This window comes from Aphelocoma coerulescens, chromosome 2 (assembly GCF_041296385.1).
Source record: "Aphelocoma coerulescens isolate FSJ_1873_10779 chromosome 2, UR_Acoe_1.0, whole genome shotgun sequence".
In the NCBI taxonomy this organism is placed as follows: Eukaryota; Metazoa; Chordata; class Aves; order Passeriformes; family Corvidae; genus Aphelocoma; species Aphelocoma coerulescens.
This window is the reverse complement of record NC_091015.1, coordinates 56629506-56656575: the sequence shown is the minus strand read 5'-3', so window position 1 is coordinate 56656575 and position 27070 is coordinate 56629506. Positions and strand designations below refer to the sequence as shown.

Here is a 27070-nt window from a genome sequence, read left to right as displayed (position 1 = left end):
GTGTCTGCTGGACTTCAAGAAGACAATCTGTGGGCCTAGAAATTGTCAGAAATGCTTTTTTATATGGGGGTTTGGTTGATATTTTTTAAGCTTTCATGTAGCCATCATTACTTTGTGTGCTTTACAAAATGTCAGGAACCTGATAGGAACATGACAGAGAAGCAGTGTTAAAGTTTGTAAGAAGGTTTCGAATAATATCTTTATGTCTTAAACAACCTTCTGTAGATTTTTCTTGATATATCTACTTCCCTCTTATTCTATGTTTGCTAGAAGTGACCATAAAGACTTCATAGGCCACAAGCAAATTCGTCACACTAATCAACTAACATTCTGATGATCTTGAAGGTCTTTTTCAACCTGGATAATTCTGTGATTCTGTATTGTTGTTCAGGGATACTGTAAATATGCCAGAGCATAATTAGATATGTGCTTGTGGACCTATGTCCTTTTCTTCCCAAAAGACTATTTATTTTTGGTATGATGAATACAAGCTCTTGCTTTTTCATTCAATTTCCACTCTCAAGGACTTTTCTTCTAGCAGTGCATGACTAATTCATATTAAGTGCTCCCTCACTTCTGAAAATGATATTCCAATTTATCCATCAGGTTTTAAAACTACATTTTCTTATTGTTATTGATTACTGTTTTTTTTTAATACTGGAAGTAGTGGAGGAATCAAGAGGGAAGCAAAGCACTTTCCTGTTGCCCAGCAGTGTGCTGTGACAGATTGCAGAGGCAGTTCAGATTTATTTATAATTGGCACCTGTTTTGTCACAAACAAAAATAGGCTGCTCTTGAAGGAGATGGGGAACTCTTACCAGCATGATGATCTTTGTAATCTTTCTCATTTCCTAGTTGCATATAAGAGCCTTTTTTAAAATTCTCTTTGTACTTTGGCTTTCTGTTTGCATTTCCAAACTATAGTGTTCAGTCTTCAGGTCTGTTCTAAGCAGGAGACGTGCAGTAAAGAGGGCGTTATCTTTACAAAGTCAGCCTGCCTGTGTGGACACCAGTGGCTCCATTGGTTTCCTTCAGTTCACCATCACCTTTGGATGTGGCAGAGTGAGTCTGCTGCCTACTTATTGCCACCTCTGGACTGCTGGATCTGTTAGTAGCGATGAGTGCAGAGATTTATTGACTTGTGCTGCAATAGTCTGGGTTCTTCTTTCACCACTTTTATTTCGGACAGTGGGAGAGGTGAATTTTTAAAGAGTAGCTCCCTTATTTAATGATATACTGGGGAGAGGATATGCTTTTCTGACATAGCAGCAGTCACCTTTAAAGCAAATCTGGGGAAGTTACTGAAGAGCTTGGGGCTTCATATGCCATGAACATCCTAGTCCTGAAGTTTCATGGAATTCTTGTTTGTCATTGCATGTTAAAATTTATTCTCAGCCTTGAGAAAACTTGCAGACCGTAGGACGTCTTTTATGTGTGCTTTTATTTCCAGTTTCCCTCTATAGCTCCTTTATAGATCTCACAGGTTCAGAGACATGGTATTGCCTTATGTTCTTAGGTGTTCGAGTTGATGGCTTTTGCTGCATGCTTAGCAATTCCTTATAGCTTCTATTCTGACTAAATATGTGATCAGGTAAGGTAAAATGTTGAAGCTCTCTTGTAGCCCTGTGTTGCTAGGCAATTTTGGTGGCTTTTGTTCTAATACCAGTGGAGTCTTCCAAAAAGAACTGTTCCCTAGGAAAGAAAATTACACGATCGGCAGCAATATTACTACTTCATTACTGCACTAGCACTGCCAGTGACCTTCCTTGCTTTAAATTACACTCTTTCCCTATCATGTGCCAGAAAGGTAGCCAAAGGTTCAAATTATTGCTGGAAGACCACAGGGATCAGCAGTATAGAAAACTGGGCAATCACTGTATTTCTGCAGTATTAGGTGCTCTTTTTCTTATATGTTCTTGTATTACTGAGAGAATTTTTGATTGCATATATAAAAATGGTCATGGCAGTAGTTATTTTTACTGTATTGCATCTTGAGGGAGAAGCAGAAATTACAGTGCTTCTCCTCCTGAGAGCTAGTAAGAATTAGTTGCTCTTTGGTCCTTCTCTTATTGGCAAATAATAATCCCAGAGGAGGCCATGCCAAGTGGAGATGGTATTTCCAAGGTCCGTATGGCACCCTTCATTTGTGGATTTTGCTGCACTGCTGAAAGTGCAGTGGTTCTTTCCACCCGCCTCCTCTCTGGTGAAATATTATCATCTCCATTCTGTGAAATTCGGGAAAACAACTGAAGGGATAAATGACTCACGCTGAATTAAGCAGCAGCTCAGGAAGAGAAAGCACAGCTCTCTTTGAAAATTGGATCACATGGCTCCCAGGTACCTTTCAGACAGGGAGATGTTCTTGAACCCCTCTCTCCCTGGGACATTGCAAACCAGTTTCTCAGGGTTCTGCATCACTGCTTCTCTCACCTCACAATTGTTATGATGTAATTTCAGGATGCTTTTCTTGATGAGTTTCAGGGTGCACAGGATCTGTTGATACCATCCCCAGCACAGAGGCTGACTCCTCACCACAGGTGCCTGCCTGCCTCTCTGCATGACAGTATTTTTGCCAGCTGACTGTGTTTAGATGGCTGACTGAATAATACAATTGATTTAAGCTGACTGCATGCTTTTGAAATATTTGAGAATACACAGCAGCCTTATCACTTTTATTTACTATCTACTTAATCAGAACTATTCAAGTTCTATTTTGTAGACCAATTGGCTGACATTCTTGAATGAAGTGTCTCATTTGTGATTGTCTTTCATATGCCTTCCCAATTTCATGGGTCCAAGCCTTAAATTTACAGAGCAATGACTGTTTAAGTCACCACATCTTGGTCTCCCAAAGCATCATGAGTGGATTTTCTAAATAATGGGTTGGGTGGTTCCTAATTTCAAACATTCCCTTCATGATAGATATGGTCTTCATACCAGTACAACCTTTTTCATTTCTTGAATTCAAGAACTTCACAAGAGAGGTCAGAATGACCACATGCCATTTTAAAGACACGGTGGGGGATGAGTAGTATCAACACAGGAGTTTAGCAGAGTCAGAAAGAAGGCAGAGTTTTCTTTAGATCCAGGGCAGTACCTTGCCTACAGAGGTGTATTACTGTGTCTCTGCCTGCTGTTTTAGCTTTGGGGGCAGGGACATCTTATCTCTGTGTTACTCCCAAGTATTCCACAAAACAATCTAAGATAAGAAATTGTATTAACCTTTTCCTTCCCTTCCAAGTGGAAACTAGTTATAGATATCTACGTGTAGTCTACTTTTTAACATGGGGGGAAAATGTAACAAGCCCTTACAGCAATCAGCCACTTTCTGTTGAACTGGTGGTCTTTTGTTCATACTGCTTTGGACAGTGAGGTGACACAGCAGCCTGCTGTCTGGTCTGGTGCACTGGTCCTTCCCTGGAGTCTGTCTTGCATGGAGAAATCCCTGTTGTCCATATTCAGTTCCCCACAGCAACATTGAAATTTAAATCTCTGCTGTACTTCAAGAAAAACACTTATTGAAACACCATCACATAATCTGTGCCCTTTCAAGACAGGCTTACACAAATATGCAAATACCTAGGTGCTCTTGACACAGCTAAAAGAAATTCAACCCTGATGATAGTCTGTCTCCTGGAAAAAGGTGTTTAGAGATGGGGTACAAAATGAAGGTGTAGCTCTTTTCTTCTTTCTCACTTTTTTTTTTCCGCCTGTTGTTTTCTACTAATCCACAGAGGAACAACGTAACATGTTTGTGGATGGTATCTTTTCAGCTTTATACCGGCTAGCGCTTGTATTTCAATGCCTTAGAAAGCCTCGAGCAGCCCAGAGAGGCAGCACAGGCGATCTAGCACCTTAATAGCTCTAAAATCGGTACCTGTATCAGCTGCAGAGCAAATACCATCAGCAGAAGCAAAGAGGGAGAAATATAGCTCCCTGCCCGCTCAATTCCCTGCAGTTAGAAGCCTTAAGAAAGAGAGAGACAACCACAGATGTTCACAGGAAGATAGCTGAGCTGAGAGAGGGCGGAGCCTCCCCTCGACTATCCTTTATTCGGAGAAGAGGGAAGGGGAGGACCTGGGGTGAGTGGCCAATCAGACACTGCTGAAGAGTTTGAGTTACATTTGGTTTTGCCCGCGCTTCGAACAAAGGAGCTCGGAGCACGTGGCCGGAGCACGTGTCTTTGGGAGGGGGAGGGGAAGTTCAGAACAGGCAGCAACAATTCCCTATTTTTTTTTCTTTAAAGCTGGGTTGTAACTCTTAGTAACTTAAAGTGCATAGAACAGTAACAGAACAACAGTGCAAAACATAACTGGAATCTATCGTCCCTACAACTTCGATAGTACCTAGGATGCCTTTAAACTAGTTCCCCAGCAAAACTCAGGGGGTTAGTTAGGACATCTATGGTATGGAGTATCAGGACGAAGACTTACAGAGTACAGTGCAAAACCTGAGTGCAAAACAGTGCAACTTAACTCAAGGGATTAACATCAAAATCTGCAGCAAAGGGTTTACATGAGGGTGCAAAATTAGGATCCTTTTTACGGCGTCTCTTCCAGGAGGCAGTTTTAACCTCCTTAATTTTTGAGGAAGTGACATAAGGCTTTACCCATTTCCCTGGGATCCATCTCAGTCCTTGAGGGGTAGATACACTGGCATACCCACGTCCCCAAGTTACAAGTTTGTATGGTCCTTGGATTTTCTGAGTCTCTGGGTCCCGGATCAGGACTTCTGGATTCTCCTTCAGTTTCTGTCTCCCGGTGTTCTGGAAATGACGATAGATGGGAGGGTTTGGATCCTCAAAGGTGCCATTCAGGAAGTTTATGGTAAACAGTGCTTTGCTGAGTCTGAGGACAGGTGAATTGAGTTTGGTGGTCCCTGATTGTTGTAGCAGCATTCGCTTGAGGGTTTGATGGGCACGTTCAACAATGCCTTGTCCGGTTGGGGAGTGAGGAATACCTGTAACATGTCGAAATCCCCACTGCTGACGGAAGTTTTTAAACTCCTGAGAGGTGTAGGCAGGTCCATTATCAGTTTTTATCTCCTCAGGTATACCGAGCACAGCAAAAGCTTGGACAAGATGTTTTTCAACGTCCCTAGCTTTTTCGCCTGCATGTGCAGAGGCATACATAGCACCAGAGAAGGTATCAATAGAAACATGAACGTATTTTAATCTCCCAAATTCAGGGAAATGTGTGACGTCCATCTGCCACACTTCACCGCTATTAATGCCTCTGGGATTGACTCCCATGCCCAGTGATGGAAGCTGTAGCTTCTGGCAGTTGGGACATGTTGCCACTATTGCTTTTGCCTGCGTCCGTGACAGATGGAACATGCGGATGAGAGCAGGAATATTTTGATGGTACATAGCATGGCTCAGTTTTGCCTGTTCGAAAACTTGGGGGAGCTTTGGTAAGTCGGCTGATAGAACTATGTCTGCTGGCATAGCCAGAGCATCAGCTCTACGATTACCTTCCGCAATAAATCCTGGCAGGTTTGTATGTGACCTCACATGCATGACAAAATAGGGATGCTCTCTGTGGGAAACCAGATAAATTAATTTTGAGAGTAAATCATAAATTTTTTTGTTTGAGATTTCTTTTAGGAGAGCATGCTCAGCTCTAACAGTTACTCCAGCTACATATGCTGAGTCTGTGACCAAATTAAAGGGTTCTTTGAACCTCTCAAATGCTCTAATGACAGCTGCTAATTCAGCTACTTGTGGTGATCCTTGGATTACCTTTATGTCAGATTCCCACTTTTGTGTCTTTGAATTTCTCCACGTGACCACGGACTTCTTACTTTTCCCTGATGCATCAGTAAAAACAGTAATCGCATCGAGGGGTTTTCTGCTTTGTATCTCTCGAGGGATGAAAGAGAATGCCAGATTAAACATTTCATGTTTTGGGTAATGATTTGAGATTTGGCCTGAGTAACTATCTAATGCAAATTGTAAATTTATATTATTTTGGAGTAGGTGATCTAATGTGTCTGTTGTTACCGGTAAGTAGATGCATGCAAAGTCACATCCTGCCAGGGTGCGGAGCCTTGCTCTACCCTTCATGATAATTTTTGCTATTAATTCTTGTGGCTGTGTGATGGTTTTAGGAGGCTGGAGTGGAAGGAAAACCCATTCAATTATGATGAGGTGGTCCTTCTGCTCTTTGTCCCACTGAAATATGAGGCCGTGAAAGCGTGGTGCCTTCCCTAGAATGACAAGCTTAAAGGGTAGGGAGGGCTGATACCTGTGTGCTTGCCTGGTGGAAATGAGCTCTTGTATCTTTCTGAGAGACTGCCTTGCCTCTTCTGTCAGGGATCTGGGGGATGCTGGACCGCCTTCCCCTTTTACTAGGTTTGCAATAGGAGCTACATCCTCTGTGGTGAGTCCTAACCAGCGCCTTAAATACTTCAGTGTCCCACAGATCTGTTGCACTTCCTCTAATGTTTTTGGGTTATTATTAATGGTGACGGGTGTTGGGGTGATAGAGGTTTCTGTGATTTTGAGTCCGAGGTATTTCCAAGGGCTTGTTCTCTGCATTTTTTCAGGTTGTAATTCAAAGCCCTTGGCCTCTAGGGCCTCAATCACCATGTTAAGTGTCTGCTCAAGATACTGATTATTGGGAGCACACACCAGCACATCATCCATGTAATGTAGGATGATGGCTTTCTCTGCTTTGGCACGGATGGGAGATAGAATTTTAGCAATGTACTCTTGGCAGAGAGTTGGGGAATTTTTCATACCTTGGGGAAGCACAAGCCAATGGTAACGTTCCATGGGGGTTTCATGATTAAGAGAGGGTACAGAAAATGCAAATCGAGGGGCATCTGCAGGATGGAGTGGAATATGAAAAAAGCAATCTTTAATGTCAAGAACAGCTAAATGCCAATGTTGTGGGAGCATTGAAGGTGATGGCATACCTGGTTGAAGGGGTCCCATGTCTTCAATAACTTTATTAACTTCTCTAAGATCTTGGAGTAGCCTATATTTGTTCTTTCCCGGTTTTTTTATTACAAACACAGGTGTGTTCCATGGGCTGTTAGTTGGAACTATATTTCCTTTAGCCAATTGTTCAGCTACTAATGTTTTGAGTGCCTCTAAGTTTTCTTTTTTTAAAGACCACTGTCTAACTTGCACGGGTTCATCTGTTTTCCAAGTTAATTTTTGTGGATGGCACTCTGCTTCAGTGGCCTGCAGGAGAAAATTTTGATATCTAGGGCTGATATCAATTTTTGTTCCCCACTGAGACATGGCATCCCTTCCCCACAGGGTGAATTTGGTGTCCAGGACATACGGACGAAGAGTTGCTATTTGTCCTTCAGGACCTTCAATTTGGATGGTGTATTTGGATTGCTTTGCAATTTGGGTACCTCCAATCCCTTGTATGATGCCCTGAGACTGCAATTCCCATTGCTCAGGCCACTTATCAAATGGAATGACAGTCACATCAGCACCTGTGTCTATCATTCCCATTATACTGATTTTTTGTGATTTGTGACGGAGCTTACATTCTATTATAGGTTTGTCATTTCCCAAAACCTCAGTCCAACAGATGGCTGGGATATGACCATCTGTGGGCAGGTATTTGGGCAGTGGAATGGCCTGTGCAATGACTTGACCCTTTTGCATAAAGTACGGCGGATATATACATTGTACCATTAGGTTAGAACACCCATTCTGATCCACTTTCATGAGTGTGGGTGTAACCTCTATCCCAGCAGGTGTTACCCGAGTGTCCCCAATAACAAAAAGGTATGTAAAGTCTTGCATGTGGTCCACATTCTGGAATGAGATGGGTATTGCAGTCTGTTTGTTGTTGTTGAAATGGTGTGTTTTGGCACAGGTTACCTTAAACCTTAGTCCAGAAGTCCAAGTTGCATTGTCTGCAGCTCTATTTTTGTCTGAACGCGGAGCTGTTAGGACGCGTTGAGTCACTAGTTTCCCTGCTGTTGACCTGGGGAAACAGTCTTTGGAGAGTTTTTATCAGCAGTTATAATGGCTCTGCAATTGCGAGCTACATGTCCCTTTTTCTGACAACGATAGCATATAAGGTTACCACGCGATTGAGTTTCTCCTGTACCCATAGCATTCTCCACAACTTCCCCAACCATCCCCACCTTTTTTAAAAGGGGAGCAGCTGTGTTCAGCTGCACCTTCTTTGTACAGACTTCGAGGATGGATTCAACAGTAGGAGGAGGATGAAGAGGGAGAGTGAGGATGACTTGTTTGCAAGCATCATTGGTATTCACTTGGAGAAGTTCGAGTAGGAGCGCTTGTCGGAGGTCAGGATTAGGGACCTGAGAAGAGACAGCTTCGCACAAACGGTTATAAAAGTGAATAATATTTTCATTTGGCAATTGCTTGATGGCGGTATAATGAGAGTTAGAAGTTTGAGATGGTAATAATGTTAAGGCCTTTTCAGCAGCACGTGTGATTTCAGTAAGAACTGGACGAGGGATAAGCATTGCTTGTTTTTGAGGATTTGCCATATTATTGTCACCAGATAAAAGGTCTAATGTGATATAATTATTCTCAAGGTCCAGGTAATTATCTGGAGTTTGCCACAAAATTTTTAGTAAATCAGATAAAATTATTTTCCATTGCTTTTTCCACATCATAAAATCACCAGCTGTTAGAAGAGTTTGCATCAATGTAAGTAAATCATGAGGTACTAGTAAGTGAGTTGCAAAAGTAGCACTTAAAAGGCTCTTAAAATAATTACTATGCATTCCAAACTCCTTAATGGCCTTGCACAAATCCTTAATATTAGAGTAAGGTAAGGGTTTCCAGTCAGGGTTTGCTACATTGCTAGTAGGAGAGAGTGTAGTAGAAGCAGTTGGAGTTACTTCCTGGTAGCCATGGGTTCCCGGATTTAAAGAGGTATTTACAGGATTGTGGGAACCAGGGACGGGACAAGAGGAAGCAGGGGCGGGGAGTGGAGGCGCAGGGGCGGGGAGTGGAGGCAGGGACGCGGCCGGAGGAGGGGAGGGGTTGGGGGCGGGGTTGTGGGAGGCAGGGGCGGTACTTGAGCCATGGGCGGGCACAGAGGGAGGGGTGAAACACGACGCTGTGGGGGCGCGGTTAGGGGCGGGGTCAGGTTGTGACGCGGGAGTGGGAGGGGATGGGGACAAGAAGGGGTTTGTGGGGTGGGGGAGAAAGGGATTGTGGGAGGTGTAGTTTGGAGAGGAAGGAACATCGCGGCCGCCATTATTGGAGACGAACAAACTCGAAGAAAAGGGGTTGGGGGGAGGGGTTTTTCCCCGGGCTGCGAGCACATGGCAATGGCTCTCCCTGGGAACAAAGAGATCAGGGGAGAAGGGTTTTTTTCGCGCGCTTGAAACATGAGGGCTAGAAACTGGGGACAAGGGAGTGGAGAAAAGGGGTTGGGAAGGTCCTGGGACGGGCTCCGGATTCCCGTCCGAGGCAGGGTGCTGAGGAAACACGGGTGAGCCAGGAGGACGGTAGCTCTCCTGTGCTAAAAAGCAGTCTGCTCGAGCTGTGTTTACCAGCGTAGGGGAAGAGGGGTCCGGGACAAAGGGGTTGGAAGAGGGTATAAGGGAATTAACAGGGGTATTTTGCAGAGGCTTTTCATGTACTGCCTTTTTCTCAGGCAAAGTATAACTTAGTAACAGGAGAGGAAAGAATTTTGAAACTGTTTCATCTCCTGCACGCCTAAGAGAGGAAAGTTTTCTGCCCACCTTATCCCAAAATTCAGGAGACCTTATGTCTTCGGAGGTAAGATTAGGAAAGTACTGAAAAAGCCATCCTACAAAAGATTGAACTAGATTTTTAGGGTATTTATGCCCAGTTAAGGAAAGGTAGCTTTGAACTTGGTGGTATATTTCTCTATGGTGTGCAGAAACTTCAGATCCCATTATGAAAGCAACACCACAAACCTCAACCCAACTCGCCCAAAAGGAGAAAAAAAGAGAAAGTTTGAACCGGCACCAGCTTAAGACAGGAGCCCCTAAACCAGCAGGGAAATACTCACCAGAAATCTGGATTTTACCACAGGAAAGCAGGTCCGGAGAAAAAAAACATGCGAGAAGGGTCTTCTGCTTTCAAGCCGTTCCCTCGCCACGTGGTGTGGGGGAGGTACAGGCTGAGCCTCTGGGCTCACTGTTACGCAAAAGTAACAGCTCGCTACACAGAGCTGGCACAGCACGACGTGCAGAGCTAACTCCAGCAGACACACAGCTGCCGGGACACCCTAAAAGTCTCTCAGAACCGGAGTTCAGAGATAGCACGTTGGGCGCCAAATGTGGATGGTATCTTTTCAGCTTTATACCGGCTAGCGCTTGTATTTCAATGCCTTAGAAAGCCTCGAGCAGCCCAGAGAGGCAGCACAGGCGATCTAGCACCTTAATAGCTCTAAAATCGGTACCTGTATCAGCTGCAGAGCAAATACCATCAGCAGAAGCAAAGAGGGAGAAATATAGCTCCCTGCCCGCTCAATTCCCTGCAGTTAGAAGCCTTAAGAAAGAGAGAGACAACCACAGATGTTCACAGGAAGATAGCTGAGCTGAGAGAGGGCGGAGCCTCCCCTCGACTATCCTTTATTCGGAGAAGAGGGAAGGGGAGGACCTGGGGTGAGTGGCCAATCAGACACTGCTGAAGAGTTTGAGTTACATTTGGTTTTGCCCGCGCTTCGAACAAAGGAGCTCGGAGCACGTGGCCGGAGCACGTGTCTTTGGGAGGGGGAGGGGAAGTTCAGAACAGGCAGCAACACATGTTTACTCCTCAAACAGTCTGGGATTCTTGAATGTCTTTACTGTAATACAGGAAGCAACTGACAGACAAAATTGTGTAGAGTAGACACTAAAAATACACACTGTAGGAACCACATAAACTCCCAGGTACAAATTAGCTCTTTTTTTTTGCCAGTGCAATTTATGATGAGAAATGAACTAAGCTTCTTTCTCAAAGTTCCAGCTACAGATCAGCTAGAAACTTGAGGGACTACTTGTATCCTGAGAGGTGGCATATTGATCTACAGCTCCAAGAATTGTGCCAAGAATGGAAAATCAACAAGATCTTCACCTGATTTATGTAGGCTAGACATCTGTGGCTTGCCTTTTGAAGGTGATCTCTCAGAGGCGTAATTAAAACTTGATGGTGAATAATCATGATGATTTGTGTCCCCACATTGCAGCCATGTAGATGTTTTTATGTGGCTGTAAATGTGATTGGTCCCTGCTTGTGAAAAGGATGGTTAGAAAGTGCTGGGCTTAAGGGCCAGAATTTTGCACGCAGCACTCTTATGCAGAAGGTCTCCAAATTTTTCTGAGGCTAGACCTCTGTTTCAGTTTAGAACTAGTCAAATTTCAATTTAGTGGAAGAATAAATTCAGGAAGTTTTTAATTAGTAAAACTGAGCAGCCTCTAAGTTTGCTAACTGTGCACAGAGAGGCAGTGCTGTGATATTGGAGATGCTGCCTTGGGGCTGGAGAGTGTGGGCAAAGACAGCAGTTTGTAACTCAGTCTTACTTTGGTCTCAACACAGTAGCAACAACAGCATCACCTTTTCCTTCATCCTCATCTCACTTGCCAAAAGGAGAAGGAAAGTATTGGGACAAGGGTAGTCTTTCATTGGATATTTAAACACTCTGAGCAGGACATAGATTTAACTAGAGCTGCAGCACGAAGGTTTTTCCATTGAATTCTATTGCTTTGTATTAATGTGGATAGAATTTTCGAGGCATACAAAAAGCTACTGCTGAAGCAGACTGGATTTCTTTCTTTTCTCTGCTATGTGGATGATGTTGGGAATTTTGGAGAAGCTGTTTATCATTTGGTTTCAAATTATTCCTAAGATCTGTTTTGTGCTTTAAGACATTTATCCTGCTTTCTACTGGCCCACCTTTCTCCATTTATATCAGTAACAGTGATTTTTACTCTTTCATTTTGAGACTGAAAGGCATAAAACACCATACATTGCCTACTTATAAAATAAGGTGGGGAGAGGTGGCATCTCCAATTCTGCATGCACAACAGTCAGCATAGTAGATACCGTTTGAGGCTGATTATCATAACGAGCATGAGTTAGAACCAATGATCAATTTTCTGAGAATCCCTAGCCTTTCCATTAATTTTGATTTATTGATTTTTATGAGCAGGAGCAGTGAGAAGCTCAGGCTTTGAGGAGGATCAGAAAGGCCAGTGTGTGTCGAGGGTTATTGCCTTGTTTCGTGCTGTGATTTATACAGTGAAGGTACTGGCTGCATTCTTCTGTTATTTTATTTCTACTCATCATTATAGTATTTCATTACTTAAAGACAAGTGCCCTCTGAGAATCTGTTCTGTTGTGTCTCTGACATTATTACAGGCTGAAGGTCTGATTATTGGAAGTGCTGAGCCCTTGCAGCTCCAGTGGAATGAATGGAAGCTGAAGGTGCTCTGAAAAGCACGCCTGAGGCATTTTATTCCTTTAAAGGGATTGAGTTGTTCCTCATAAATATAGGTCCCTGCTTTGACTAATTCCCTCTTGACTGCAAATCCTTTGAAGTAAATGGAGTTTACTTGATTAGAATTAAACCTATGTTCCAGATTTAACTCCCATCCTTGCCATGTAGCTGAAGAATTGATTAGATCTTAGTAAATCTAATGTTAAAATTAAGCTTCAAATTTACAATGAAACGTCAGAGTTTTGCTTTATAATTGGAATACTGCATGCTGGGAAAGATCAGAAACTTTTTTTTTTTTTTTTTGAGGGTTCAGGTGATTCTAAACACAGTTTATGTTCCTACAGCAGAGCTGCTGGTGCAGCAGAGGTAACTAAACACACTGAAAGGATGGTTTTGTGGCTAGAAGAGGTACCAAGACCAAGTGTCTGCAGCTGGTGCAGAGTCAGCCTGCCTGAGCCATTCACATCCTCCTGACCAGAGTCTAATTTGTCCAGTTCCAGTGAGAGAAAGCAAGTGTCAGACAGTGATTCAGCCTCGGGAAAATGTGATTTATCCCAGTGCTTGATTATCCCAGTGCTTTATAATTCCTCTGTTCTTGGACAGGAGGAAGTTTGCCTAAGTAATGGCTGTTTGATCCTGAAGTAAGGAAAGATGATGCTGTTTAGGCATATGAGTGGCTGCTGGAAAAGTTCAAAGGAGCACTCATGAAGGGGTGAAAGCTGAAGCTGAGAGGTTTGGGGACTAGGTATATAAAGAAAGATTATTCAGCTTGACTTTTTTTCTTTGTCGTTTTAAGAACATAGGTATGCAACCTAATGAAGTGGTCTTGCAAGTCATGGCAGAGTCTGAAGATTTTTTTCAGCCCTTGACTAAAGGTCCTTCTCTGCTCAGGTTGCTCAGATGTGCCCAGAGGTCAGCATTGCTTCAGTCCTTAGTTTTTGAAAATTCATTCTTTGTTCAAGGAGAATCACAGCACACTCCTGCTTTTCCATTTTGGGATCGTCACTACAGTATTCCTTGATTTTTTTTTTCCCCCCCCTTAAAGCCAGTGTTTTATTAAAAATAAGGAAGTTTGGGGATTGCTTTTTGGTTTTGTTTGGTTGGTTTTTATTATGTCAGTCTCAGATAAGGGACAGATTATAGGAGGTCCATTGCTTTTGTTCCTGGTTGTTTTCAAAGAACAAATTTAATCGGTTATATTCTCATCATTGTATCTGTCAATGTTTTTCTTGTTACCTCTTTTCTTGTTACCTTGTACAATATGGTAGACCATCTCCTGTGTCAGCAGAGCTTCACATTTCAGTGTGTACATTGATCTAATCCTATTTTGTGAGTGATGGGCCCTGGTGTTTGGTACCCAGCAGGCAGGATGGAGCATGCTGTTAGCAGTGGGGAGGGCTCTTGTTTTGATGAGGAGAATTGTGCTTTTTCCCTTTGTCTCTCTGTCCCAGAGCAAGCAACAAAACTTGGCACAAACAGAAAACATTGAGAGAATATTCAGGCAAACAGGTAGTTGCTTCCTCTTCTTGCTGTCAGTCTCCTAAAGACAGGGTCTATTCTGTGTTTTGTTGTCCTTAAGACTGTAGACTGAGGCTGGCTTTTCTCAACAGTGTTTTGACATCCTTTGCTGCAAGAACTGGGATTTCACTCAAATACACTGCTTTCTAAATTTTGTGGCTGATTGTATTTTACATTTATTTTTTGAAGCTCCTGCCTGTACATGTTTTATTCCACCCCCCCTTGTTTTTCTGTTTTTAGCCAGTGAGACCTGCAACGATTTCCATCCCATGTTCTTCACCCATGACAGATCGTTTGAGGAGTTCTTCTGTATCTGCATTCAGCTTTTGAACAAGACATGGAAGGAAATGAGGGCAACTTCAGAGGACTTTAACAAGGCAAGAAAAAGGGTGGGGTGGGAATGACTGGGAAGAATGGTGAAACAAGGCCATATATTCTTCCCTAGAGGCACAGGGATTTACTAATTCCCATTCTGATGAAAGCCTAGGGATTCATCCCTTTGGATGCTTTGCACATCGGAATTGCCAGCATTTAGATAGTGGTGGATAGGGGATGGGAGAGGTAAGGAGGTTTATAGATCTTTTTCAGTCATGTTGCACTGCAGACTACGAGACTAAAATCCTGGCTTGAGGGGAAATTCTGCCTTTTTATGTTAGCAATATTATGCTGAAGTGCTGCAGCCTCCAAGGTTGTAAATAATGCAGAGAGAGTACTACAGTTATAATTTTGTGCATCCCTTTGATTTCATGTGAGCACTAAAGTGATAAATCATTAAAGAGTGGACACAATCATGACAGAGTGCTGTGCAGTTTAACCTGCTAAAACAAAAACAAAACCCAAAAAAGCCAAAAACCAACGAACCAAACAAAAATCCAACCAAAACAAACAAACAAACCCACTCCCAAATCCCCAAAACAACAACAAACAAAATCAAAAAATCCAAAACCACCAAACCCTGAAAACCAGTGAAGTAATAATTCAACCAAAAACCTCCTCAGTAAGAGTTCTGGAAGCTTCAGCCAATCTCCTGACCCTCAGAAAAGCTATAAAGAACAGGTCTGTCTTAATGGTCCCTAGACATCCAATTTTTACCTAATTTACCATGAGGCTGAACAGTATCCCTAGCATTTTCTAAGAATGACAAACTCATGCTTTTGTGGCATCCTTTTCTTCGTTGGGATCCTCTGACTAGATCTTGAGCCTCTCCCTGGGAGATGTTTGTTATAGAACTGTTGGTTGGGAATGAAAAGTGAGACTGTTGCTCAATGTCAGCATGTGCCTTACAAGTGCTCTGGAGTCACCAGACTCAAATGTTGTGTGAGAGCTACTAGGAATGATCATGCCTGACTTGTAATTGGAACTGTCTATTATTGAAGTGCCCCACTGTCCATCTTCTACTGCAGAGTGAAGGGGAATTCTTAGGTCACAGTGAAGAATGACCTTTCCGGAGTTCTTCCAGGCAAGTTAGTTGGCAGCAGTACCCAAGCCCTGGCTAAAGAGAGAAAGGAAGTCCAAAATGCATGCTGTTGTAGCCAGATGACCTAGAGGCTTGTTCTTTCATGGGATTTCTGACATGCTTCTCCTACCTAATGATCCAGGAACACAGAAGGAGCAAGAGCAAGATAATTCACTGAACAGTATAGGGCTGCTATAAAATCAAGAGCTTAAAAAGCAACTTTATAAAGACTAGTTCATAGTATGTGGTTGTTTCAAATAAATATATTAACAGCTGCCTATTACTTACAGGCCTTCTGTCTCAGTAGAAGAAGGATTTGTCTACATAATTTCCCACAACTTGACTTGAAATATTATTAGTAATCCTAGGGAATTCAAAAAAAGAATGGTTCCATTTCTGGCACTGACACAGGTCACCCTAAAAAGAAAACAAAGTAATTTACTTTGCAGTGTTAGGCATTGTTGTGGAGGTTCATAGAAGATCAGGGAGTTTTTTCTCTGATCTGACTAGTTTGCTACTTGTGTTTTCTGTTGCTGATAATCCTGTGACTTCGCCTATCAGTTCTGTCAAGTCCAGCAAGATTGGCACTATGTCTTACTGCATGTGTCACTGAAGACATGGGCAATTCTTAACTCCGTGGGGCAAAGCTGAAACATTTGCCATTGGGCTACCACGGTTTGTGTCTGGTGGTGGCACTGTGCTGCATGATCCTGAACCCCGGATCTCTGCCTGCAGAAATCACTCTTGATTTTGTAACTGTTTCCGTAAAGGGGAGGGAATGCTAAGCTCTTGCGTCTCTCATTCCTAACACTTCTCTAATTATGTTTTGCTTATCTAAATCCTTTCTTAGAGTCATAAGGAGATTTTTGCGCTCTTATCCACTTCAAATGACATGTGGTGGCGATGTGCATTACTCAGCTGATAAGCGTCTGAAGGGATCTGTGAGTGAAGCAAACTGTGTTGTTGTGTGGGCTTGTGAAGCACTCGAGGGTTTGTGGGGGCTGAAACGTTATATAGTGGTACCCAAGGTTTACCCATCTGGCTGGTGGGTGACAGCTGCCAGTGCAGCCAATGGCTTTACCAAACTAAACACCACCATTTTTCATCCTTACCTGGCAAGAGGCTTTGGTGATCACAACATGTTAGTATTCTGCCTGCATCTTCCCTGCATGCTCAGGGTACCCATTTCTATGCAGCCACTTTTGAAAACTTGGCAGGCAAGGGCCACGTGGGCCTGGGGAGCATTCAGCCCGTCCTTTCAGAAGTGAACGGGAAGAGAGCAGACCTCACAAGATGCAGTAATTTACTTGTGTGAAGAAAAAAAAAATCCTCCATCTTTTCTTTGTGCTACTGTTTTTCAGTTTCAATAACTTGATTGTCATGGTAGTGTATGAAACACCACTTTGTTACGGTTTACCATCCACCTGCCTGATGGGGTCATTCATTTTATTCCTTTCTCCTTCCCTTCCTTCCCTAAAACCTCCAGAACAAAATTGGACACTCTCAGTATATTGATTGGTAACTCTTGAGACCTGGAGATTCTGCTAAAAAATCTAGACTGCTTGCTTTGATGTTTAATCATAATTAAAGAAAAGGAGCTTCTTAGTTTAATTTCAAACTTTTGATTAATCACAGTAGCTTGTGCATTGAGGGTCTGTAGGAGGTCTGTGTGCACATACAGAGAATTACTTCCTCCTCTCTTGAATTGGGGAATGACAGGCACTAAAAGAGGCGAGGTGACTGAATTTCCCCTCAGGTTTTAGTGCCTGTTCTCAAGGGTTCTTTAAGCCACATATTAAGACTTCCTTTTGATGACAAAATGGCATACTGTGCCATCATGGTTCTTCAATTTATGTTGTGGACATTCCATATAGGTTTATTCCTTTTTAAAGTTTCAAAAATTATTAAACCAGCACTTGGTTGGAAGGATTTTATGGTGTTTTAGTGAAACATTTATGATCTCATGCTTTATCCAACTCTTATTCATTAAAAAAGACATGTTTTGTCAAGTCTTGCATGAGAAAAAGTCCTTTGATCTCTATGGTGATAGTATGACACTGTCAGACCTAAAACCTTTTTTTCAGTCTCTATATACTAGTAGATATCTGAATAGAATAATTCAGACAGGCAGCTAAGCTTATATTATGCCTTTGTAACATTTTAAGACATACATAATTCATGTTTTGTGAGCTTCCTAGAGAAATTAAGATGCAGTTGTATAGATAGACATGCAAGTGGCAACAATTCCATTTGAAACCTTTTTGTTTTTATTTGAGCCTACAGATTATCAAAGGACACTTTACAAGTTTCTCCAAAGTCATTTGTGAGCAGACAGCATGGTTTATGGCTTTGAAAATATAATCTAGTCTCCAAGCTTTACATAGTTCTACATGTTTTATTAAAGCAGAAGAAAGCATTGTGCATTGATTTTAGGAGTCAGTGCTGACTGTAGGAAAGCTGGCCTGTTATCTTACATCCAGCATCTAGAAACCTTCAGCAGCAGCCTGCCCATTTAAATTGGTGCCCATCAGTCAGATTTCCCTCATGGAGGGACCACCTACACTCTGCTCAGGGTAATCAGGCTCTGCTGCCACACGGACTGAGATGTACTTAAATTGGTTTGGGGTTTACTGTTTATTTTTAACATGATGGTAGGTGGAATGCAAAGTACCTGCCTGACATTAAAAGTCCTCCCGTGGGGCCAAATTAAAGCATACTCTCAAAGGAAAGTTTTTTGTTGATCCCCACTAGAGGTACTTTAGTAAATGCACCTGGGTTGCCCTAATGTGGATTTACATTGCGATTGGTATGTCTTTAATGAACTTCTTGTAAAGTACACCTATTGTTTCTTGGGATACAGGGAGACAACAAGTAGGACATTATCCTCTTAACTCTTAACTCTGGTTTCCAGCGATTTCAGTCGGCTGCTTTTCGTAGGTTTGAAGTTCATATGCTAATACGAGGAAGGGTGAGCAAATGGATATTTTAATTGCAGCCATAGCCTGTCTTATAAAAACTGCAGAACAGAATGAGCAATTTGCTAATTCTGTACCTAGTGCCATCTTAAAAAAAGCAGATTAAGAATAAAAATAACTGCTTCCTGTCCCAGTGTGGAAGGAAAACGACAAAATTTTTTGACTTGGCTAGCAGACTGTTGAAGCTGCATTGTAGAGAATGGGCACAATGTGGCTACTTTTATTAGTATATTAATGTAGTTTTTGGTTTTTAGATGACCAAAAATTACAATTCATAACAAGATGCAGATTATCATTCCAACATGGCTAAAGTTAAATAGGAGGAGGCAAAACTGAAAAAATTGTAAGTACTGTCATGTATGGTGCTTGAAAACAAAATCCACTGCATTCACTATAACTACAGGTTTGAGAAATAGGAAAGTGGGATGAGGTTGGCTAATGATGCTGCCAGTGCATTTTTCTTGTTACTTAGAGATTCGGTTAATTTGGCCTCTGGACATGTGTTTGAGATCATCATGTTATAAAACATGAGCTTTTAAATGTTTTGTGAAAACGTATTTTGTAATAAGAATATATAATAATATTATATAATATAAAAGAAGAAGAAAATATTTTGTAATAAGAAAAATCTTCTCAGAAACCTCAAAAAACTGGTTTCAGCATTCAGCTAGCATCCATTTCACAGTGGCAGACCTGGTATCCTGAGTATCTGGCTATTTCAGGGACACGCCAAGCTGCAGCACCAGATCCCCCTGCAGCAGGGGGGTCTGCTCAGCAAGATGATAAAACATGTCACTGACAGGGATACACATAACAAACTGCCTTTGTGGTGATCAGAAGAGTAGACATTGTTCACAGCGGCAACAGATGCAAACAATAAATGCCCTACGTGAGTCCTGTAATTAAATAGCAAAGCAAACACGGAGGCATTTGATAACCACAAAAGATGTTTATGGCTCATGCTCAGACTCTGCGAACATTATTCCTTGCTCGCTGACAAGATAACAGAAAAGGTAACCAAGCATAACATAAAAATGAAAAATACCATTTCCTTCCTGGGTGGAGGTTGGGAAATGCCATGCCACAGGTTTCTCAGCTTCTCCAGTGTTGTCATGCTTTCGGCAGCTGTAGGGATGAATAATTGTGTAAGGCTAGGTTCAAAGTATGACTAAGTGTTCAAGGACAGGCTCTTAAAAAGCAGACTTGTGTGAGCATTTGTTAGTGTGAAAACATGTGTGGTGGGCCAAACCCACTATCAGATAATGCGAGTTACCCATGAGGAAGCAAAGGCCTAGGGGGTCATTTTGAAAGGGCCAGAGCAGCAATGTGGCAGAGGAGCTGTCACCAGCTTTGCTGGATCCACTGCAAACTGGGGAGACTCAAGGAGCAGGTTGTCCATAGATCCTGTCCAAAATGCCCCCCTGCTGCAACTTTGTTGTCCTAATGCTAGTCCTTGCCATGGCAGCTTTGTGCCTGACCTGGAAGTGACCGGGCTTTGCCTCCCTCCTGTGGGAGTCGCAGGTCCCCAGCATGCTCAAGTGATCCCCTCTAGTGCCACTAAAAATAGTCTGCACTTTTCTGCTCCTTGCAGGCTTGGCCTAGTCTTGACAAACCACACTTTACAGGAAGGAGGCAAAGGCACCCAGAGCTGAAGTGCCTTGGCAGTGAAGCAGCTGCAGGGTCAAAATCAGAACCAGGATGTCTAGCCACTGGCTCCAGCCTCCTCCATGACCTTGCCACAGATGTCGTAGCAGCTTCAGCCCCAAAGGGGTGCTTTCCTCTCTCTGTGCTCCTCTTTCCCCCCATCCTGCTGCACAAGGAGGCTAGGAGAAGGATGGCAAATTGTAGCTTCAGAAAGGGAAAGAACCAATACGTCAAACAGGAGAAAAAATAATTCTGACAAACTTGAAAGTAAAATCCTTTGCTTAGTCTTTAGACCTGTCTATCACCTTCTCTTCAATTCAATGAAAGAAGAAAGGAAAGGGATGATAAATAGCTCTTCACAGATGCCCTCCAAAGCATTATTGTTTTCTTATGGGTCTGAAGCAGATGAATTTAACTTCTTTTGGGAGAAGCTTTGGAAGGCTGTTCTGTTTGCATTTTACCGTTGGGAAATGCCGGGCTAGTGGAATGATTGCACCTCTCTGTTAGCTTTATTGCACCTTCCCTTGAGAATACTTTGTTTATATCAGTCAGGGATATTGCAAATAAATTATTCTCACATAGAATGAATTCAGTATTCCCCAGGCTGGGGCAGATTAGCACAAATTAAATCCCACATTTTCACACCTGAGGCCAAAAGCACTTTATTAACTTTTATTGGGAACAGATAATTGCCATAAATATATTGTATCATTAATTGTGTAATGCACGAATTTATAAAAAATTTGTAGCAATTAACATTTTGAAAGTCTGCTGCATAGATTACAGACAAAATGAGACTTTTTAATTGAAGAAATTAGTCCCTTCAAATACAATAGGAATCTTTTAGAAAGCATAATTTGGATGCAGAAGGATTGTCAGATCTATTCCATTATCAACCTCTTCCTTGAGAATGGTCTGCTTTAAGCAGTGCAATTTAATGTGATACAGAGAGAGCCTGTTTAAGACCTTTCCCTAGCATTTGGTCAATGTTGCCGCTATGCTTTTCGTGGCCTAGATATTCCAAATGTATGCCTTCATCAGCTGCTCATTTAGGAATGGCTCTCTTTGGTCTTCTCTGTCTCTGTGCATTTATCTCCACCTGTCAGATCTCCAAATGTCCCATAGCACTCATCTGCTGCTCCTGGCTGCAGGAAACTGAGATGGGGTATTTAAGATGCTGAAGATGCATCTTTCCACTTACTGAAGCATCGGTCTGTAAAAATCAGATTTAAGTATTCATACCCCAAAAATCAGGGCTGTCAAGCTCAAAAGAACTGCACAACAGTATCACATTTTTTAATCTAGATGGTTTCTTCCTTTTGAAAAATTTTCAGTCTGAACTAGCATTGTCAAGAATGCAAATACATTTGAAAAATTAATTTGTGAAAAGTAAGTACTTAGACTGCATAATGAAGCAGTCTAATTTGTCCTTTTTCTGCACTTTGTAGCTTATGAACTCTTTTTCTAGTTCAAAGACTTTTTTCATTTAAAATAGTATCTTTACTATTTTCTATCTTTGCCACAAGGCTTTGGAAGTCTTTAGTAGTAGGGTCAGATCTAGTTATAGAAGAACGATCCTTCTGCAGTGATCACATATGCAATAATTTCATGGAGGGCATAGCCGTAAAAGGAAAAGCATTTCCAAGCTTGATTTCTCCCATTTACACGCCAGGATGGGTGGACCAACAAAGAGATGGTTTCTTCAAGCCAAAAACAAGGAAAGGAAAGGATGTTTCAACAAAACATCTGTTATTTAAAACAAGAAAAAAGGGAAAGAGTATTTTAGTGTAATCCATTCCTTGGCCAGCAGCTTGTCTTGTCCTTTCCCCAGTGATGAAAGCCTCTGTTGGTCTCAGCAGTAGAATCTCTTATTTGTAGAAAACCTAGCCATCATTGGCAGAAGGGATTTTATCCCCCAGATTTCTAGTGAAGTCTGTGTGTTACTGTAGAACACATACAGATCTGTGTAACACCCCGGAGATGACAATTTTTTAAAACTGCTGGTACTTCATACTTTCAAAGCACTCTTCATTTTCATCTCTGTGGGTGCTGATCAAACCAATAAACTTCTCAGCCTTCAAAAAGATGATTGAGTGGAAAGTCTGATAACTAGAGGAGAAACACTGAGTGTAGGTTATCTGTGCTAACAGCTCTTTTTCTACTCCACATAAACCTTTTGCACCGGAAAAAAAAATGCCTCACTTGCATGTAGAATGTGTTAGCTGCGAAGGGAAATGGTATAACCTAACTGGAAATGTCACCAAAACAGCATATTTTGTGATATTGCCCCTGTCATTCCTGTCTAAAAGTGTGGATAATAATCAGATCCCAGGAACCTCTCTTGTCTCTGTATTTTTATTTATTCTTTCTAGGGTATGTTTTTGTAGTACAGTTAAATCAGAGGTGCATGGCATATGGCTTTTTGCTGCATGAATTGCTGCTGATGTGAATGTCAGTGGGCATATAATACCAGATTTTCATTTTGTGAATCACAATCCATGGAATTCAGCCTGAGAGCTCCCCAGACTACAGACCTTATTATAGGCAAATAAAAAAGGGAAGGAAGGGGGGAGAGGTGATGTCTCAGATATTTTGTTTCGGTTGAAATGAGTTTATCATGACGAATGATGCAGCTGACAATGAGATTTTTATAGCCTCTCTTGGAGTAGCAGAAGAGCTTGTATTATTGTTGGTTTGCTTTAAGTAATTGTAATCCAAATAGCACCGTGGTTGAAAAGAGCAGCAGAAATCTTTCATACGTGTCTCATAAGCAAAGCCGGGGTGCTTATTTGTTTTTTGTCTCATCTGTCCTTACACAAATGTCCTTCATTGTTTGCAGCTTACACCTCGTGTATTGTCTTGATTGAGTATGTCAGTCACCATTAAAGAGGCGTTTGCCAGTCAGTCGCTGCTGCTGCCTGTCTCTATTTTTAGCACATGAGGTAACTGGCCAGCATCTGACAAGCTGAGCCTGCTACCCGATGCACCAGTGTAAATTAAGGTTGGCTGTGATAGAGGCAGATGGGAGGGAGGGCTGCTGGAAGGCGGCGTGAGAGGAGAGGATGGTGTGTGGGTGCAGATGGGCTCTCCTCTCCCCCCCTACACCAGCTATCTCAGTCCATATCCACACCATGCACACTGGGCCGACACAGGTACCTGCCTCTGCTGGCTCTCTGTAGGTTACCTTTATTAGGCTAATCACAGGTTAAACTGGGCCTTCGTGCGCTAATGTGAACTGTCCTCAAGTTCCCAGACACTGGATGAGAGGGAAAATGGAGGAGGTGAGGGGTTTAGCATGTACTTTCTGCAGGAAGTGTTAGGTTTTGCCCCTCAGAGTATTTGGCCTTGAGACCACAGCAGAGGCAGTTGTTATTTGGGATGGTGGTGAAGCTGAGACGTGTGAACTTGGGTTCTGCCACTTTTCGCCTGAGAGCTAAATAGCTTACTGGGGGATGGAAGGTGTTGTGTGTCCCTCGGAAAGTGGTAAGGCTCTTTTTTCTTTGCCTTTTCCCCTCTTCACTGTGGATTTGAATAGTATGCAAAAAATGTTGCGGATCTATTGATGACTAAAATATAATTTATTGAGGGGCTCCATTCCAGTTCCTAAAGTTGCCTTCATATGTTGGTCATGGTAAGCAGAGAAGCAAGGCCCTCAGTAATACTGACACTAATTCCCCAGAAAGCTGAGGAGTATCACCTTAAAAGCTGAGCACAGGATGGGAGACAGATTTGATACCATGAAAGTATATTAACCCAAACACCAGAGAGAGGTGAAGGAACAAATACCAGAATCCTTGAAAAAGACATTTGTGTAGATGATTAAAGATGTTGCCATGTCAGCTGAATATGTCAGCTGAATATTTGTGTCATGGCCATTAAAGATGTTGCCATGTCAGCTGAATGACATGTCAGCTGAATATTTGTGCCATGGCCATGAAATCGAAATGCTCAAGAACCAATCCTTCCATCAAGAATGTCAAGTCTGCTTCTAGAAGATGTGTGTGAAAGCATCTGGAGAAACAGTTTCCACACATGCTTGAATTTTATGGTAATTTTTTTCTCTGGAGAGGTGTCTTCAGGTTTCAAGCATTAGTTTTCTGTCTTAGGGAAACTGACTGATGCTAATTGTGTTGCTGGTAAGAGAACCTCAGCAGCAAGAACTTAAAAATTGCAGTTCTGTCCATTTTGCTTGAATAGTACATGCTGCCTAGAACTTTTTGTTGTACTTAACCAAGAGCCCAAAGGAAACCATAGATCTCATCATATCATTGTTACACTGTCAGCCTCTTCAGAAGCAATTGACCAGCCCTTCATAGTGAAAATAACGTCTCTAAAGTCACCAGGTGGAAAAATGAAACATCCTTGCTTTTGTAAAATCAGATGTGTGAGATAAAGAATGTAATCTCATAGCCGTCAAGATTTTCAGATTCCTTCCAAGAACTCATTTTTATGTAAGCTAGGGATCTGGAAATTGCTAAAGGACTGTTTCCTTCCCTAGGGATCTGGAAGTTGTTAAAGGGCTGTTTTCTTCCCAGTGATTTTCTTTTTTGGTCTGATTGTCATATAACTGATACTCCTGCATTTTAAGACCTATATGTGATTTTTTTAAAAGCTAGTTACTGGAGGTAGAAATCTTACTGAATTTCTCTTTCTGTTTTAAGTGAAGTTTCCTCTAGCTTCTCTCCCTGTTCAGTACTCCAATCTTCAATAGGATTTATTCCTCCAGACTTTCTGCCTGTCCTCTTTCCTTGGAATAATGGCATGGCTCATAGTACTTCCACCTGCCTTAAGGAGGGTGTTAATGGCTTTTCTCACTTTCTAGCTGGAGACACCCACTGACTACTTTGGACAGCCACATCCATCAAGACATCAGAAAAGATCCTTTCAGGTCATAGAATATTGGAAGCCAGTTTTTGGACCCAGGATGGGTGTTACTGGCAGCTATGTATTTTCAGCAGTAGTAGAAATCTGAGGGCCACTGTTAAAACTGTAAAGTACAAAATTACATGCACACATGTGTTTCTTATTCCTAAAAATGAATCTGTATGGACAAAAAAGTCTTACCTCAGAAGCAGTGGTATAAGTACAACATTTAATAATGATGGCAGAGAACAGGATATTCTTTTATCTAGCCGAATTTCACACACACTGGGCTTCAAAGTTTAATTCATTTAGATAAAAGAACTGTCTTCACCAATCTGGGAGATGAACCTCAGGTAAAAAGTACTGTGTGTGCAGCTTGAAAATGGATACAATTAGATATATGGCCTAAATGGCCCTATGCTGTGTAAAATCTTTAAAGTACCAGACAAAATCTTTAAACTGGTGGTTCTACTTGAGGAGAAAAGAAAGAAAATATCTCCATAAAACTTATTTACCTTTGCATGGGTTAAGGGTGTTTTATTGCCTTGTTGCTTTTAAGCTCCAGAGAACAGGATGTTTCATAGCTGCTCAATTTGCTTTAGTTATTATAATTTGAAAGAGTTTGATGATTCAAATTTCCTTCTCTAAGCTTCTTGATTTTAGTACTAGAGTAACACTTCAGTATCTTGCATTGATTTTTATGATGGCCAGGGTTTTGATATTAATTTCTCCAGATATTTTCTTTGATACTAAAAGCTGAGGATGGGTGATTGCCAAAGCAAATTAAGGACTCAGAAAGGCTAATTTCATGTTTTACAAATATCTTTGTAGGTGCTTGCTTGCAGGACGGTCACTGGGCTGATGAGTACCATGAATCACCAGTGCACCCTTGTGTGGTGTGGACTAACTGCATGCTGGGTTGCATTAGCTAAAGCACAGCTAGCATTGCAGAGGAAGGGATTGTTTCCCCCAGCCTGGCCTTTATGAGGCAGCAGCTGGAAGACTGTGTCTAGTTTTGTGCCCTAGAAATGGGAAGAAACTGACAAAAGGGCCACCAAGATGATTAAGGGGGATGGAGCATGTGGTGTTCAAGGGGAATCTGAAGGAACCAGATTTGTTCATCCTGGAAAAGGCTGGATCCAGGGTGAGTCCAGTTGTACCTTCTGCCATTGTTTGAACAAGAAGGATGAGGAGAAGATGCATACTCTTCTCAGAAGTACACAGAGAAAGAAGAAAAGAGAAGTTGCAATGAAGGAAACTGTTAGGATGGAAGGATAAAACACTCCCAACTACTGATACTGGTGCAGCACTGGAGAGAGATTATGAAATCTTTATCCTTGGAGAAACCCATAACTTGCCCAGATTTGCCCTGAGGAAGCCAATTTAAGTATGAAGTTTGCTTTGTTGTGTCTGCAGGACTTGATGCCTAGAACTGGCTAGCAACCTGAATTATTTTGTAGCTATTTATGTGTAAAAACTACTTTCTTATGCAGTAGGATATCTTATCCAAATGGGAAGAAATAGTAATTCATATCATTAATCATAATTGAAATAAACTCAGATGGAGCATCAGCCAATCTCATACATTTTTTCTAATGTTAAATAAAGTGTAAAAGATCCTTGTGATGAATTCTGTAGCCACTTCAAGAAGTCAGGCTTTCCCCGTTAACTGCAGTGATCCCTTTAAAGCAGTTTTAGCTTGTCTTAGCTCTGACAGCTGAACTGTTATTACTCAGGGGCATTCAAGCTCCTTCAGAAATGTGATGTTGAAAGCATTTCTTCAAAATTCCTTGCCAACATTCACAAAAGTGTGTTTTACTAAATGTTTACCACTGGCTACTACTACAGCTCAGCTGCCATGGTAACTTCTCTAACCACAGAAATTCATTAGCGTATTTGAAGGTCCTGTGTGTAGAAGTTGCAGAGCCATGTTTGGCTACTAGTGGATTGGTTTTGGGGATGCTTGTTGTCTTGTGTCTGGCTGTTGGGTTTTTTGGGGTTTTTGTAAGTGCTTGTCTTGTACACAAACGTTTGCTCTTGCTAAAGCTCTGTTGCTTACAGGTTCTAGCTTCAGGTGCAAGTTGTGATTTCACCATCCCGGGAAGTTTCAGGTATTTCTTTTAAGCACAAGTTTATGACCAAAGGAGAACACCATTTAAGTCAACAGAACATACAAAGGGTAGAAAAGGAAAACAGAAAGGTGATGTTAAGTG

General features: G+C 41.9%; 1 protein-coding gene across 12 annotated transcripts in view; it reads left to right on the top strand.

The window, feature by feature from the left end:
• ELMO1 (engulfment and cell motility 1) overlaps positions 1 to 27070 on the top strand; it is a 312095-nt gene that overhangs the window by 193420 nt on the left and 91605 nt on the right. For all 12 annotated transcript variants that reach the window (XM_069007623.1, XM_069007621.1, XM_069007625.1 and 9 more), the window contains one exon: positions 14160 to 14296. In XM_069007623.1, coding sequence (XP_068863724.1) covers positions 14160 to 14296 — 137 coding nt within the window. The remainder of the gene's footprint in view (positions 1 to 14159; positions 14297 to 27070) is intronic.